Source organism: Mytilus californianus, unplaced genomic scaffold (assembly GCF_021869535.1).
Source record: "Mytilus californianus isolate M0D057914Y unplaced genomic scaffold, xbMytCali1.0.p SCAF_31, whole genome shotgun sequence".
Taxonomy (NCBI): Eukaryota; Metazoa; Mollusca; class Bivalvia; order Mytilida; family Mytilidae; genus Mytilus; species Mytilus californianus.
The window spans coordinates 2,154,050-2,171,977 of NW_026262681.1; the positions used below are offsets into that span (position 1 = coordinate 2,154,050).

A 17,928-nucleotide genomic window follows, 5' to 3' on the forward strand; every position below is an offset into this window, starting at 1 on the left:
GTTCCTTTATTTATATACTATCAATTTATAATAGTCTTTTTAAAAGCTTGTTATTTTGACACAGAATTGTGAACATCTATAAAGAGAAATGAATGTGAAAAGGCATCACATGGTAATGCATGCTCACTTGAACATTGATACCAAATTTCAGAGTGTTCCAATTCATATATAGCTAGCACTTAACTGAGAATGCACTATAACTATTTTTTTTCCAAAAAAAAACATGTAAACAATACAGTTAGAACAGAAGCTGTACAGAATAAAAAAAAATAATTCTAGTGTAAATTTCCCACAGTAAACTTAGTATTATTAACAGAAAAAAGTCTCTGGTCGTACAGTGACCTTTAGTTGCTAGTATATCTACATCGTTTGATCTTGGGTAGATAGGCAATCATACCACATCTTCTTATCTTTTGACTTTTGTACTATGTGTTTATAGTTTTTGTTTGTTTGTGCTTATTTCCCTTTTCTGTTTAAAAATGCAAAATTTTAAGCATCAACCCATTTCTTTTTACTCACAACATTCAGCAGTATTCACAGTTAGATCCTCAGCGTCACTGTCTGTACTACCACTTCTCCAAGATATCTTCAAAAAAAATAATGTGTATCAACTTAAACATAGGAAAACTTGCATCAATCATTAGAATAACAATTTAACGTACCGGTAGTTCAGGGGTATAGAAAAAAAATGACAGAATTTTCTTATACTTTGCCAAAATGAAGATACTTTTTTAAACAAGAGGCTTTCAAGAGCCTGAATCGCTCATCTGTAATTTTTTGCTTAAATCTTCATCAATGATTATTTTTGCTTTTTAATATATATTAATGAGTGGCTTAAAAATTCCATTGAGATGTTCTTTGTATCTGTCATATTTTCTTCAAAAGCAAAGAAATACATTTTACCCCTATGTTCCATTTTAGCCATAGTTTATATGTTTCTTGACGTACAAGAAAATAAAATACAAAATTTATACCAGATACTCTGAAACTCATTCAGCCCAAGTTTGGCTGAAATTGATTCAGCAGTTTCAAAGGAGAAGATTTTTTTAAAGTAAGCAAACTAGATGAACAAATTGTCAAAAATTGTCTTTAAAGGGCAATAACTCCTTAAGGACACATTTGACAATTTTGGTCATATTAACTTATTTGTAGATCTTACTTTGGTGAACATTTTTGCTGTTCAGTTTATCTATATCATTAATAATATTCAAGATAATAACCAAAAACTGCAAAATTCCTTAAAATTACCAATTTAGTGGCAGCAACCCAACAATGGACTGTTAGATTCTTCTGAAAATTTCATGGCTGATAGAACTTGGCCTAATGAACATTTTTACCTCTCATCAGATTTGCTCTAATTGCTTAAGTGTTTAAGATATATTAGCCAAAACCTGCATTTTACCCCTATGTTCTAATTTTAGCCATGGCGGCCATGTTTTTGACGAAACAGAAAATAAAACACAATCTTTATTCTAGATACCCTAAGGATCATTCAGCTTAAGTTTGATTGGAATTGGTTCAGTAGTTTCAGAGGAGAAGATTTTAAAAAGTTAGAAAACATGATAAACAAATTGTGTAAAATTGTCCTTAAAGGGCAATAACTCTTTAAGGGGTCAATTGACAATTTTGGTCATACAAACTTATTTGTAGATCTTACTTTGCTGAACATATTTTCTGTTTACAGTTTATCTTTATCATTAATACTTTTCAAGATAATAACCCAAAATTGCAAAATTTCCTTAAAATTACCAATTTAGTGGCAGCAACCCAACAATGGGTTATTAGATTCATCTGAAAATTTCAGGGCTGATAGAACTTCACCTAATGAACACTTTTACACTGTCAGATTTGTTCTTACTCCTTTGGTTTTTTAGATATAAGCCAAAAACTGCATTTTATCCCTATGTTCTATTTTTAGCCATGGCGGCCATATTTTTTTTTGACGAAACAGAAAATAAAACACAAACTTTATTCTAGATACCCTAAGGATCATTCAGCTTAAGTTTGGATTGAATTGGTTCAGTAGTTTCAGAGGAGAAGATGTTTGAAATAGTTTACACCAGACGGACGACGACGATGACGGACGACAGGCGCCAAGTGATGGCTAAAGCTCACCGTTCTGAAAGATAAAAAGTATTGGTCACCGCGCTATTTTTCAAGGCACGAGTCGTTCAAAATTGCCAAAATTTGCTTAGATTGTTCATGAAAAAACACATTTTTGTGCATTAAAAGAAATCTATGAGACAGAATTCTGAAATAAAATATGAGAAGATAGGTTTTGTTATATATTTTAAGAAAATAAAAAGAAAAAATGGTGTCCTGAAATTGTTTTCTTGCTACAAGTAAAAAAAAATGAAAATTTTCCTATATGTCCAGTATAAATTTTGTACTAAAAGAGTTATCTCCCCTTAAATGGCTAATTTGAAAAAATAATTCTAAAAGCACAAATGTTTGGTATTTGTTAAAACATTTTATATAACATTGTATAATGCAATGAACAACTAAGTTTCTTTATATAAATAAACAGTGTAACAAATAAATTGCAAATCTGTCTCCAAATTTGCAGATTTGGGCAAAGAACTAGACCGATTATTTACTGTGATTGTACAATTCAAGATGGCGGTATACCCTGAACTACCTTGCCGACCGTGCGAGGGCTGTATAGCCAGTCAAGGTACTTAAAAACTCCCATCATCAACTACCTTAAATTACAAATATTTTAGATTGATTTAATATTATTGCAACCAATTATAGTGAATTGGGGGAAAATTAATTTTTTTCCTGGTTTTTAATAACTCACAAAAGCCCTGTGGTAAATTGTATTCTGTTGAACACTTAAATTTGTGGTTCACCTTACCCACAAAAATTAGAACTCCAGTACTTAAAATGAATCCAAAGTTTGCATTTTTATCAGAATGTATTTTAGGGCCTCAGTGGCTGGTGGTCTAAGTATTACAATTCTACAGTGATCACTAGCATGTCAACAATTGAGGTCATCAATTTAAACCCGGCTGGTGGCAAGGTAAGGTCAACTATGATCTTCTTTGAATAGAACTGCCAGTTTTTTCTGCCGAAAAGGTAGGTGGTTTTCTTAAGGTACTCAGGCTTCCTCTACTTATAAACCCACCTCCCTCCCCACAAATGAAATAGCCATGAGTGCTGAAAGTGATTTAAAAATCAGCAATCAATCAGTATGCATTGTCCTCTGAAATTCAATTTTTCGATATCTTAATTTGAATAAATATACAATTATAAGTAATCCAAGAATTTGAATGTCCTAAAATATTTTAAAAGTTTCAAAACAACACATTCATTGACAATCGAGTTAAGTACATCGAGAGAATTATCAATGTATTTTATCACATGCTAAATATTTTTCAATAATGGAATATTTTGTTATTACATAAACCATGGAAAAGAAAGGATATGGTGAGACAAATCATGTTGCAAAATCATTATGGCACATGAAAATAAAATGCTTCGCTGAGCGTACTGGATACGACCGCAGAGGTCCAACCCTGAACAGTTGGGGCAAAAATGGACACAATATTCGCGCTTGATACAGGTCTGAATTTGGATTGTAATTAAATATTTGACACATAATAGGTTTCTGACACCAAATAACTGTAGTCAATATCTTAGAATTGGTTATATGATTTGAATTCATATTCAATTTTTTGCTTTTGTGCAATACACTATGCTGTTGCGAAATTGACCCCCCCCCCCCCCCCCCCCCAAAAAAAAAATAAAAATTTACCCCCTTTTCTTTTGCTTTTGTGAAATACACTATGCCCCCCCCCCCCCCCCCCCCCAAAAAAAAAAAATTTACCCCCCTTTTTTGCAAGGAAGAAATTTTCTTTTTAATTTCTGAAATCTGAAATGAAAAAAAAAATTGCCCCCACAACTTCTTTTTTACCCTCTTCCCCCCTAATTTTTTTTTCACCAACCCCCCCCCCCCCCACCCTTTTTCCCAAAAAAAATTCTTTCCCTCAAGATATGGTCATAATCTCAATTCAAATTTCCAATGGAGTTTGCAACCATAATTACCAATTTAAATACATCATAAAAGTCTTAAAATAGAAAAAAAAAATCCCCCCCCCCCCAAATTTTTTGAACCCCCTTATGATTCATCACCCTCAAACTCAATCCCAGCCTTCCCTTTGTGGTATGGTACCTTGCAGTACAATTTCAGAGCGATCCATACACTTGAACACAAGTTATTGTCTGGAAACTAGAAAAATTCTTGTTTTTTGGCCCCTTTTTAGCCCCAAATTCCTAAACATTTAGGGCAATTACCCCCAAACTCAAACCAGTTTTCCCTTTGTGATATGGAACCTTGTAGTACAATTTCATAAAGATCCATACAGTTACACACAAGTTATTGTCCTGAAACTAGAAAAATGCTCGTTTTTTGCCCCTTTTTTGCCCCTAATTCCTAAAATTTTGAGGCAATTACCCCCAAAATCCATCCAGCCATTCCTTTGTGGTATGGTACCTTGCAGTACAATTTCAGAGAGACCCATACACTTGAACACAAGTCATTTTCTGGAAACTAGAAAAATGCTTGTTTTTTGGCCCCTTTTTGGCCCCAAATTCCTAAACGTTTAGGGTAATTACCCCCAAACTCAAACCAGATTTCCTTTGGTGATACTGTAAACCGGGAAATTTTCATGCCGTCTTTATTTCGCGATTTATTAACACAATCTAATTTAGCGCCGTTTTGAATTCGCGATATCCCAATGGCCTATATAAATATTTTCATAAATACAGCTTTACATGTAGACTTGCTACAATTTTCTTTCTTACTAATTTATATGTTTACTGAAAACTGCCAGTATACTGATTGCCCTGGGAGACAGGCAGGTGTCAGTATAATTGAAATCTATAAGTTATAGCCGTAAAATCATTAAAGGGGTAAAATTGAAAAAAATTAGGAAGAGACATGTAGCAAGTCTACTTAACATGTATCGTAAATCGAGTGATAAAATCAATCAGCAATCTTTTGTTTTCGGTTTAATGTTAAAGGAGATTTAAAGTTGTGTTATATTTGCTTGTAATAACTCATACACAATAAACAGTAAAGAAGACCTAATTAAGAGTGAATTAAATGCTGTCAAGATTAATGCTAATTAATCGATCTTTTAATCTGATTAATCTGTGTAGCAGATACAATGAGGTAATAATTTTAAAACTGATTGGCAGGTGTCATTTACATATCTGTAGCCAGTGTTGTTTACAAAACAATATCCGTATTGTCCGCTTGCTTGGGGTGTACCGGTATTCCATGTTTTAAAAGATTAACTTGAGAAAAAGTCAGGATTTCTATCATTGCTTTTCATTTAGAAATACAGTTATGATTTAAGGAATAGATCTGTCTTATGCAAACTCAGTGTTATACAGTGGTCCTATACATATCCGATTCATATACATACATGAATTGTCTTCATCTTATGAATAGAGTTTCCTTGAAATTTTGCGATCGTTTTATTTTCGCGTTTCAATTTTTACCGTGAAAATAGCGAAAATTAAACTGCCGCGAAAATTTCCCTGTTTACAGTATGGAACCTTGTAGTACAATTTCATAAAGATCCATACACTTACACACAAGTTATTGTCCTGAAACTAGAGCTAGAGGCTCTAAAGAGCCTGTGTCGCTCACCTTGGTCTATGTGCATATTAAACAAAGGACACAGATGGATTCATGACAGAATTGTGTTTTGGTGATGGTGATGTGTTTGTAGATCTTACTTTACTGAACATTCTTGATGCTTACAATTATCTCTATCTATAATGAACTTGGCCCAGTAGTTTCAGTGGAAATTATTTTGTAAAAATTTACAAAATTTATGAAAATTGTTAAAAATTTATTATAAAGGGCAATAACTCCTTAAGGGGTCAATTGACCATTTTGGTCATGTTTGACTTATTTGTAGGTCTTACTTTGCTGTACATTATTGCTGTTTACAATTTATCTCTATCTATAATAATATTCAAGATAATAACCAAAAGCTGAAAAAATATCTAAAAATTACCAATTCAGGGGCAGCAACCCAACAACGGGTTGCCTGAATGGTCTGAAAATTTAAGGGCAGATAGATCTTGACCTAATGAACAATTTTGTTTTGGAAAGATTTGCTCGAAATGCTTTGGGTTTAGATATACGAGCCAAAAACTGCATTTTACCCTATGTACTATTATTAGCCATGTCGGCCATCTTGGTTCGCAGTCGGGGTCATCAGACACAATTTTTAAACTACATACCCTAATGATGATTGTTTACAACTTTGGTTAAATTCATCTTAGTAGTTTCAGAGGAGAAGATTTTTGTAAAAGATAGGGCAGATAGATCTTGACCTGATAATCAGTTTTACCCTATGTCAGATTTACTCTAAATGCTTTGGTTTCAGAGATATAAGCCAAAATCTACATTTTACCCCTATGTTCTATTTTTGACCATGTCGGCCATGTCGGTTGGAAGGCGGGGTCATCGGATAAATTTTTTAAACTAAATACCCTAATAATGATTATGGCCAAGTATGGTTAAATTTGTCTCTGTAGTTTCAGAGAAGAAGATTTTTGTAAAAGATTACAAAAATTTACGAAAAATTGTTAAAAATTTACTATAAAAGGGCAATTACTCCTTAAGGGGTCAACTGACTATTATGGTCATGTTGACTTATTTGTAGAACTTACTTTGCTGAACATTATTGCTGTTTACAGTTTATCTCTATCTATAATAATATTCAAGATAATAACCAAATACAGCAAAATTTCCTTAATATTACCAATTCAGAGGCAGAAACCTAACAACGGGTTGTCCGATTCCTTTGAAAATTTCAGGGCAGATAGATCTTGACCTGATAAACATTTCCCCCCCCCCCCCCTCAGATTTGCTCTCAATGCTTTGGTTTCAGAGATATAAGCCAAAATCTACATTTTACCCCAATGTTCTATTTTTAGCCATGGTGGCCATCTTGGTTGGTTGGCCGGGTCACAAAACACATTTTTAAAACTTGATACCCTAATGATGATTGTGGCCAAGTTTGGTTAAATCTGGCCCAGTAGTTTCAGAGGAGAAGATTTTTGTAAAGTTTACGGACGACGGACGCCAAGTGATGAGAAAAGCTCACTTGGCCCTTTGGGCCAGGTAAGCTAAAAATGCTTGTTTTTTGCCCCTTTTTGGCCCCTAATTCTTAAAATTCTGAGGCAATTACCCCCAAAATCCATCCCAGCCTTCCCTTTGTGGTATGGTACCTTGCAGTACAATTTCAGAGAGATCCATACACTTGAACACAAGTTATTGTCATGAAACTAGAAAAATGCTTGTTTTTTGCACCTTTTTTGGCCCCTTATTCCTTAAATTTTGAGGCAATTACCCCCAAAATCAATCCCAGCATTCCCTTTGTGATATGGAACCTTGTGGTACAATGTCAGAGAGATCCATACACAAACACACAAGTTATTGTCTGGAAGTTACAAAAATGGTTATTTTTGGCCCCTTTTTGGCCCTTAATTCCTTAACTGTTGGTACCATAACCCCCAAAATCAATCCCACCTTCCTTTTGTGATATTGAACCTTATGGTAAAATTTCATAGAGATTCATTCACTTAAACTAAAGTTATTTTGCGAAAACCAATGTGTCTTCGGATGACGACGATGACGCCAACGTCATACCAATATACAACCGCAAAATTTTTTTACGGTCGTATAAAAATTAAAGGCAAAGGAACAGTGTTTTTATTGACTTTTGATGTAAATATAAGCAGAAAATTCAAGGGAAATGTTTTTGTCCATGCATTCTCACAAATGTTTTTGTTTTTGATACCAGAGGACTAAAAATACAGGATTTAACTTTCACCTTTCTAGTACAAGAATGATCTGTGAGAATAGTGAAGAATTCAATAGGTTTTTTTATGATTAAAAGAATGAATATGCACCAATGAAGTAACTCATAGCTATCCGAAAACATAATCAAGTGATTTTTTTCAGTGTCATTCATACATAATTGACAATAAAAAGAAATTTTCTAGCAAAAAATAAACCTTAAAATCAACAATTTTATGTAACCTTCACCTTAGACATTCTAAGTGACTGCAAAACCAAAAGGGAGGTCTGTCATCTCATGGGGCATTACAAAATCAAATTTGAAATGAAGTTACACAAAGTGTATCACAGATGAATACATGAAAGATGTCTGAACAAGCTGTATTAAAACAACAGATGAAGTTACACAATTCGTATTAAAGATGAATACATGAAAGATGTCTGAACAATTAGCTGCAATAAAACTTCAGGTGAAGTTATACAATTTGTATCAAAGATGAATACATGAAAGATGTCTGAACAAGCTGTATCTTAGGTCCGAGTACACAGTTATTTCGTAGTGCATTTCTTTTAGACAATAAATGAAAATTAAAAAAATCCCACCTGCGCTTTCTCAATAATATTTTTACAGTGTGTTGTACTACTTTTGGGACAAATTATATCAAAATTATAGAAAACTTCATCGGCTCTAACTCAAAATACGGACAATTTCATGCTAAGGGGGTCTTCAAATCTTTTGACAGCCTCCGAAGTGCTAATTTTTAACATTTTTCAGCTGGACCAAATCACTACTTTACTTTAAAATTCATGGCCCAAATTTTTTTACAGTGTCATTTCACCCCCCTACTTACTATTTGAGTCATAAAACATGGGGAAATAAATTTGGAAGGGGTATAAAAAAAATCGACAAGTAACACACTGTCCACACTAGGGACTATATTCGTGGACAACGAAAATCAAAGGACGATAACTGTGTACCCGGACCTAATAGGGTAGAAAAAGTTGACCAATCTTAATGAAACTTGGTATGACCAAAGCTTATTAAATTATAAGACTGCTTACAAAGTTTCATGGCAATAGGATATATATTATAGACAATATGACTAATTCTATATTCAACTTTGAGTGTTAAATTTAGACGTTAAAATTGAAAATTTTCAACTATCAACATTTGGGGCTTAAAAAATTAAAATATTACAAAAAAATACTTTTGAAATGCCTTAATATATAATATATTATGTATTAAAAGCAATAGAGTACTCATTTGATTTATCAGACTTATTATGATTATTAAAAAGTCAAATTTATATGAGCCTGTGGCTAAAAATGGAGGTTTTCCAATGAAGGGGGGCCTTACATGAACTTGATGAAGATGTAATATTTTCCAGCAATTTTAAATTTGTAAAGCTTTTTGGTTATAAATAATCCTTACATATGTATTTAATGTACTTTAAATGGAAAGAAAACTTACAAATAACATATCACATTAGTTTAAAAGGGTCTTAGGCCAAGTAAGACTGAAAATAATCTAGGGTCAATTTAGGCCGTATCACATATTTACATTTAAAAATGCATATTGAAGCTATATAAAATAAAATTTTGTGTCTTTTCTATCATTTCTATACTCAGGTGACATGATATAATAAATCTGAGCACAAAAAGACTCTTGCATTCAACTTTTTTTGCAGACAGTATGGTCTGATACAAAGATTTTTCACTTTTTAGTGAAAAACATGCATGCAATTTTTGTCTCAACAGGCTTATATTTGAACCACTTGCTATCCTACAGAAGAAAAGAAAGATATTATGTGACATAAAACAGGTACAAAAGACATTGTTAAATGCTTTTTATACAAATTTAGTGAGGTCTAAAATGGACTTCAACTTTTATGTTCCAAGCTCCTCACATTTAACTTGATCCAAACAGGGCGTTAGACGAGGACCATATATACAACACATTTTGCACATATTGTCTGAGATAATCTTCTTTTCTGTAGATTCAGAGTTCACAAATGAGTAATACAACTGGATTGAAGCATAGAAACCCAAATATTGACACATAAAAACCTGTCAGATAGAAAGTCAGAATGCCACTTATGCATCAAAATTGAAAAAGCTATGAAATGCTTATTTTGACCATAAAATGCCAAAATTGGTCATTTTTGCAGAAATTCTATCAAATAAAAGTTTAAATCCTTTAGTTTTATGCTATTTGATAAATTGACACCATCAAATCACTCAGGGAAGTTGCCAAAGTACAGATTCTATATTTCCTGATTTCACCTCTTAGGTCCGAGTACACAGTTATTTCGTAGTGCATTTCTTTTAGACAATAAATGAAAATTAAAAAAATCCCACCTGCGCTTTCTCAATAATATTTTTACAGTGTGTTGTACTACTTTTGGGACAAATTATATCAAAATTATAGAAAACTTCATCGGCTCTAACTCAAAATACGGACAATTTCATGCTAAGGGGGTCTTCAAATCTTTTGACAGCCTCCGAAGTGCTAATTTTTAACATTTTTCAGCTGGACCAAATCACTACTTTACTTTAAAATTCATGGCCCAAATTTTTTTACAGTGTCATTTCACCCCCCTACTTACTATTTGAGTCATAAAACATGGAGAAATAAATTTGGAAGGGGTATAAAAAAAATGGACAAGTAACACACTGTCCACACTAGGGACTATATTCGTGGACAACGAAAATCAAAGGACGATAACTGTGTACCCGGACCAACTAAACTACAGGTGAAGTTATACAATTTGTATCAAAGATGAATACATGAAAGATGTCTGAACAAGCTGTATTAAAACAACAGATGAAGTTACTCAATTTGTATTAAAGATGAATACATGAAAGATGTCTGAACAAGCTGTAATTAAACTACAGGTGAAGTTACAAAATTTGTATTAAAGATGAATACATGAAAGATGTCTGAACAAGCTGTAAATTAAAACTACAGGTGAAGTTATACAATTTCATCCTTTAGATCATTTAGTGACTTTGTTGTTAATTTACTTAAATATTAGGAGATAAGAGTCAATTTGCCATTATTATTTATCCTATCTTTTCACATTTCTTCATTAACTTTGAACTGTGAACTGTTCTTACCTTAATGGTGATGGGCTTCTCAGTCTTTTCTAATGATAATGTTTCAAAGAATTGTGTTTTCTTTGGATTGTAAGGTTCAAATTTCTTGACTCTGTAAATCTGGAACAAAATTATCCATGTTTCAATTATATCAGGATAGATAATCTACATTTCATGAAACCTTAGGGAGCAATTTCAAATACTCTGTGTTCCAACTTCTATGTAGGAGGCAACTGATATAGGCAGTACTCCTTAGAAGAGGCTTTACTGAAGAGTAAATATTTTGATAAAGAAACACATACAAGGAAAAGGGAGTTGATGACCAAATGCAAAAGGATATCAGACAAAGAAATACAAAAACTGCACTTAGTTGCATGGTGTGTTTACTTTAAAAAAAATTAGCAGTTTGGTTCAAAACCCAGTATTGGGCTCCGATTTATCAACCAGAAATCTCTTTTCTGCTGTGATTTGGGTCTGTTTTTAGAATCTTTTGATTTTTACTTAGGAGTTAAGGCCATGTAAAATCATATCCAATCATTTCTAAAAAAAAAATTGATGAGGGAGACAGGGCATTCAAATTTTGTAATTATTATGTTGTTGATATTGAAAGGTTTCTTTTAACAGTCTATATGTATTCATGTCAAAGAATAAGATACCAAGGGGTGATTAAAAAATCACAAAATCTAAGTAAACACAACATGGTTGCAATATGGAGAAAAAAAATAAATAGTCCACAAACATTTCATTAAAACCTAACTTCTGAACAACACAAATATAATACATAACCAAGAATGTGTGTGTTGCCTTTCTAAAAGTATACAATTTGTAACAATCTGATAGATATATTGTTGTTATTTCATTAATGTGGTATGCATAATGCAATATAAAACTTAACATATCAAATCACCACAATGCTGTGCTGAATGTCAGAATAAATTTATGTTCATAAAATAAGTTAAGATGAAATTAGCATCTTAATAAAATCATAACATTCTATGCTATGCTCAAGATCAAAAGTTTTGAAACCCCAAAACTGCCTAAAGAGAACAGCCAAACTTTAATATCAATTTATTCCTTGGATTATTGTTCTTTAGAAATGCATCTTTTTGTATGTTGAATATTCTTAAATAAACAGATAAACTAACTGCATCTTTCTTCATGCTCTATTCAGATGGCTTATTTTGACAAGCTGTACCTTGACAGCTGTCAAAACATGTAAACTTATATATGGTAATATCTACTGAAAAGTTCAGAGACACCACTCTTGTTAAATTAAAAGTCATGTCAAAGTCTGATGTTTGGTTGTACAAATGAAGCTCAAGTACTATGTTCCCAATGTTTTATCTCAAAGTGTATCTGGAAGTTAGCTGAAGCAATCGCAGTGAGCAATTCCCCCCCCCCCCCCCCCCCAATTGTACTGATCTTTCACAATTGTGTCATCTGTTAGTTTAATGATGATCAAAGAATAGATGTATTTTTATTTCTGTTTACATTTTGCAAATGTGCAAGTTTACCGGAAATCTAAACTACCTACAAACTGAGGTAAAAACCTCATTCCTATGAACATGTTGGAGTAATCGCTCTTTGACTAGTTTAAACGGATTTTTTACACAATCTATTTATTTTGATTTGGCGATTAACACAAGGGAGCGGCTGGTTTTTGCCTGACGCGGATGTGTGTCTGAGAACCAGAAAGTTAACTTTACATGGCCTAACCTTAATATATGTGATCATATATCCAAGTATAATTCCATTCTTAAGTAAGGTTTTCCAAATTAACAGACAAACTGGCTGATGGACTGGCAAACAGACAGACAGGTAATACAATTAATACCACCGCTACTTTCTAACATTTGTTATGATTACTTGTAATACATAAAACAAAAGAAAAACAGTCATTGTCGAAAAATATCAGACAGTATAACAGACCACACCGTTACAATCAACTCCTCTAAAAAAAATAGACTTCAAATAGCCTTTGAGACACGATTTTTATCAAATGGCAAAGAAAACAAATTCTTCTTATTCACTTCTTTTCATTAAAGGTTTCGAAATGGCCCCCACATGCCCATTGCCCCTGTAACAGCAGAATACCATTTTTCTGAAGCTGACTGCTATTCAACAGCTACACAGTTTTGATTATCATTACTATGTTGTTTTGTTGCATTATTGTAAAACTGACTGTCAGGGATTTAAAATCTAAGATGTAAAATTTAATAAAAGCAAAAAAAAATCAGATCAGGTAACCTAGTTTTGAAAACAGACTTTGAAGTTTTTCCATACAATTTAACATTATTACAGGTCACTTCAAGTTGAATTTCACAAAACTCTTACAAATAAGTGTAATATATTGTCCTCTGCAGTAATAAAGTTATAATGAGTTGCTAAATAATTACAAGCTTACAACCAAAGCCATGCATACTATTAACCAATTTTCTTGCAAGGGGTCAATTCAATTTAATTTTAACAAGAGGTGTTTATAAACAAATGGAGAATGTGTCTATGGGCCACAGATGCCTCTGTTTGTAAATACGCATGAGTCAACTTCCACATACAGATGCAGGATTCACGTAGTTAAGACCATTATGTGATTATAAGCATTGCATTTATAAAGGGGCATAACTCATGAACGGTAAAAGTGACACCACCCAATTTCAAACTTGATCTGTGTTTTGTGGTAATAAGAATTGTGTATAAGTTTGATAACATTTGGTTGAGGCAAACTAAAGTTAGAGAATGGAAACGAAAAATTCAGCAATTTTTATGTTTATCAAGGGGAATAACTCATAAATAGTAAAAGTGACACCACCCAATTTCGAACTTGATCTGTTTTTTGTAGTAATAAGCATTGTATATAAGTTTTATAACATTTGGTTGAGGCAAACTAAAGTTAGAGAACAGAAACAAAAAATTCAGCAATTTTTATTTTCATAAAGGGGCATAACTCATGAACCGTAAAAGTGACGCCACCCAATTTCAAAACTGATATCTGTCATGTAATAATAAGCATTGTGTATAAATTTTATAACATTTAGTTGAGGAAAACTAAAGTTAGAGAACGGAAACCAATTTTGGGGACGGACGGACAGGATGGACAGGATGGATGGACGGATGGGACGGACAAGGGTAACACCTAATGCCCCCTCTGCTACGGTGGGGGCATAAAAATATTACATGTTGTAACTAACTCAATAAGAGCTAGGTAAATCTAAGATAAAGTCTCCTAATGTGGATTCATTTATTTTCGTGGTTATTATTATTTTTGTGGATTGAGGAAAACAAGTTTTTCTGTGGATGCTTGATTTCTTGGTTTTGACTTAATCTGCATACAACATATCAGACATTTGTTTTTCCTTGAATACTTAAGTTCGTGTTTCACCTTTTAAAATAAAATATAATGAATCCACAGTAAACTGTTGCCTGTGAGCAATATAGATTTAATTTACATTGCTAAAATGTATCAAATAGAGTTCCCGACCAGTTCCCAGAAAATTAGTTAACACATTTACTGTTTCAGTTGTAAAACTAGCCATACTTTATATAATCTTCATCAATGATGGCAAGAGATTGACAACACCATATGACTCTAGTAGTTTACAATTATAATATAAACTTCCATACCTGTGTTCGAGAACCTGTTTGAATTGTATACATAGTTATGTTAGCATTCCTTTTTCTTTGTTCAGGAGTAAACCAAGAAAGTCTTGCTTTACATCCTTTATTTTCAAGGGGCGCTTTAAATTCTACTGGCTTGCCTGGTTCTGAAATGTACAATAATATACAAAAATTATTACAAATCATTAATTTTACTATTTTAAATACTATTGGGTGCACTTTAATTGTTAAATAAACTGTTAACACAGAGATATGTCTCGCCTATTTGTTATTTTGATAATGCAAATGTTGAAATTAAAATAGCAATACTTTAACATGTAAGTTATGCAAATATTCAAAGTCAATGAACAATGACTGAAGGTACAGGCTAGGGCTAAACAATCTCCATGGAAATGAGATGTGCCAATGCTAATACAACTGCAAACCAAATACCATTGACTTTTCATAAGTCGTTTCCTTTAAACAAACCTAAACACAAACATTAACTTGTAAACTATGTAAAAGTTTCAAAGTCAATGAACCATAATTAGGGGGTGGGGTTATATAATCTCCATGGAAATGAAACTTGCAAATGCCAATACATTTGCATTACGAATATCATTGACTTAACATTAGTGGTTCATCTTAAACTGACCTAATCACAAACTAATACATGTAAACTAAGCAAAAGTTTCAAAGTCAACAGACCATGACTGAGGGGTAAGGACCAAATATTCTCCATGGAAATGAGATGTGCTAATGCTTATACAACTGCATACCAATTATCATTGACCTACCACTAACAGTTCCCCTTAAACTGACCTAATCACAAACTAATACATGAAAACTAAGCAAAAGTTTCAAAGTCAACAGGCCATAACTGAGGGGTAAGGACCAAATATTCTCCATGGAAATGAGATGTGCTTATGCTTATACAACTGCATACCAATTATAATTGACCTACTACTAACAGTTCCCCTTAAACTGACCTAATCACAAACTAATACATGAAAACTAAGCAAAAGTTTCAAAGTCAATAGACCATGAATGAGGGGGCGGGGTCTAATAATCTCCATGAGATAGAAATGAGATATGCCAATTAATGCTTATACAACTGCATACCAAATATCATTGACCTACCACTAGTGGTTCCCCATAAACTGACCTAATCACAAACTAATACATGTAAACTAAGCAAAGTATCCTGCTTTGGTATTGAGAGGACGGGGTCAAATAATCTCCATGGTAATGAGATGTGCCAATGCTGATACAAGGCCGTAGCATCCATTGAGGCAAGTGAGGCAAATGCCTCACTAAAAAAATGACCAAGTATGGTATTGATGTTTAAAAAAAAATCATTTATATATCCAAATAATGAGCGATGACCAAAACTAATCCTAAAAGACGACGGGTACGTTATTTGATTGCAATCATCGTATATAGCCCGGTAAATTAATTGATTCTGACTAATCGTGTCTGGAATTTATCAGTGTCAGTTTCAGTATCCGAATCAATAATTATCAATAGGTCATGAAATCGAATGTGATCAATGAACGTTAAACATGGATCTGTGGCTTAAAACAGGATCTTGTAGAAAAAGAAGCAGTGCAGGTATTAGTTTTAATAAAATATGAGTGATTATGTAGGGACTCAATGACCAGGCATGGCCGCAGGGTCCCATCCTAATAACTGCAACTCCCGTTATTTCTCGGAAATTCTGGATCTGCCATTGAAATCAATAAAATAAAAAAGATATAATGTGGCGGGGTATCACTTAATATTCCATTAATTTTTCTGACCCGACCTCATATGTCGACGGGACATATAGTGGTACCCTTGTCCGTCCGTACGTCCTTCCGTCACACTTTGGTTAAGTTCTTGGTTTAGGTCCATATAACGTCAAATATGCAGTACGGGATGGTCATCCTTTGTCTCATAGATGCAGTTTCTAGTTGTTACTTTGGCCCTGACAGGTCCGTACTAAGCAGAGGCCCGAGGGTAATGTACGGGACGTGTTATCGCACCCTTTTTCTTTTCGAAAAGTGTCAAAAATTGTATAATGAATTCAATAGTGTTGAAAACCAAGCAAATCGTAACCCCGATTCATGTTATTTTCAGATCTTGATATTGACGAAGAAACTGAAAGGTGTGCAACAATCCAAATGAATCTACCGAACGTCAAGACTCGGAAATTCGACTTGCCTCAAAGCAAAATATCGAATATTGAAGTACCTGTACATAGTTTAGCTTCTGAAATAATAAGTTCTTCAAATATTGATCCTGATGATTTTTCAAATTACACCAAAAAATCGTTATCTGAAAACGGAATTATCCAGATTTTGAGTTCTAGAGATTTTGGTAAAGAAATATCAGCTTATCCAACTACTAAGGCACGTAAATACTCAAAAGAATGGGAAAAGCGATACAGTTGGCTGAGGTATTCAGTTTCGGAAGATGCGTCGTATTGTTCTTATTGTGTTTCATTCGATGGGTGATGGGCTCTTTAAAACAAAAGGCTTTAGTGACTGGAAAAATGCGGTTGGCGAAAAAAAGGGGACTTTTAAAATACATGAAATAAGTAAAATGCATACAGAAGCCATGGAAAAGTCTGAGAATCTATTGTCCGTAAGTCAAGGTGAAAAGGCCAATATTTATAGTAGCATCAGTAAAGCGTATGAGGATAAAGTTAGTTATAACAGAAAAGTGCTTCTTTCGATTATTGATGTTATCATCGTGCTAGGCCAGAGAAATATAGCGCTAAGGGGTAATTGGGACAAAAAACTTAAGAAAGAAGATGGAAACTTTAGGTTTTTTGTTGATTGGAAAGCTAAAACCGATGTCGTCTTAAAAACACATCTTCAATCACCTGGACCTTCTTATTTGTCCCCCGACATCCAAAATGATATCATAGCCTGTTGTGATGCAGACATCAGGGAAAGGATAGTGGCCGACTGTACCAAAGCAGGATACTTTGCAATTTGCGCTGATGGTACAACTGACGTGAGCGTCAAGGAGCAAGTGTCTCTTTGTATACGATTTTTAGATCACGAATCAGATGAAATCCGAGAAGAATTTATAGGATTTGTAGAACTTGCGGCTTCCGATGCTAGAACAATGTTTGAAAAAATCATATCTTTTATGCAATCGTGCCATCTTGACATAGCAAAATTAAGAGGCCAGGGCTATGACGGAGCTAGTGTTATGAGCGGTCATGTCCAAGGCGTTCAGGCGCGCGTCAAAGAAGTTTGTCCAAGGGCATCATACGTCCATTGTCGATCACACAACTTAAATTTAGTTATTACCCAAAGCTGCAAATCGGTAAACCCCATTAGAAATTTATTTGACAGAGTTGTTCAACTCACATTCTTTTTATCTGCCTCAGCAAGTCGTAAGAATATATTAAAGGAAGAGTT

At 33.5% G+C, this 17,928-nt stretch overlaps 1 protein-coding gene across 6 annotated transcripts in view; it reads right to left on the reverse strand.

Annotated features, from left to right (window-relative positions):
- LOC127736505 (tyrosine-protein phosphatase 10D-like) overlaps positions 1-17,928 on the reverse strand; it is a 181,165-nt gene that overhangs the window by 40,330 nt on the left and 122,907 nt on the right. For all 6 annotated transcript variants that reach the window (XM_052247056.1, XM_052247055.1, XM_052247053.1 and 3 more), the window contains 3 exons: positions 14,543-14,682; positions 10,943-11,041; positions 520-586 (listed from right to left, as the gene is read on the reverse strand). In XM_052247056.1, the coding sequence (XP_052103016.1) occupies positions 520-586; positions 10,943-11,041; positions 14,543-14,682 (306 nt within the window). The remainder of the gene's footprint in view (positions 1-519; positions 587-10,942; positions 11,042-14,542; positions 14,683-17,928) is intronic.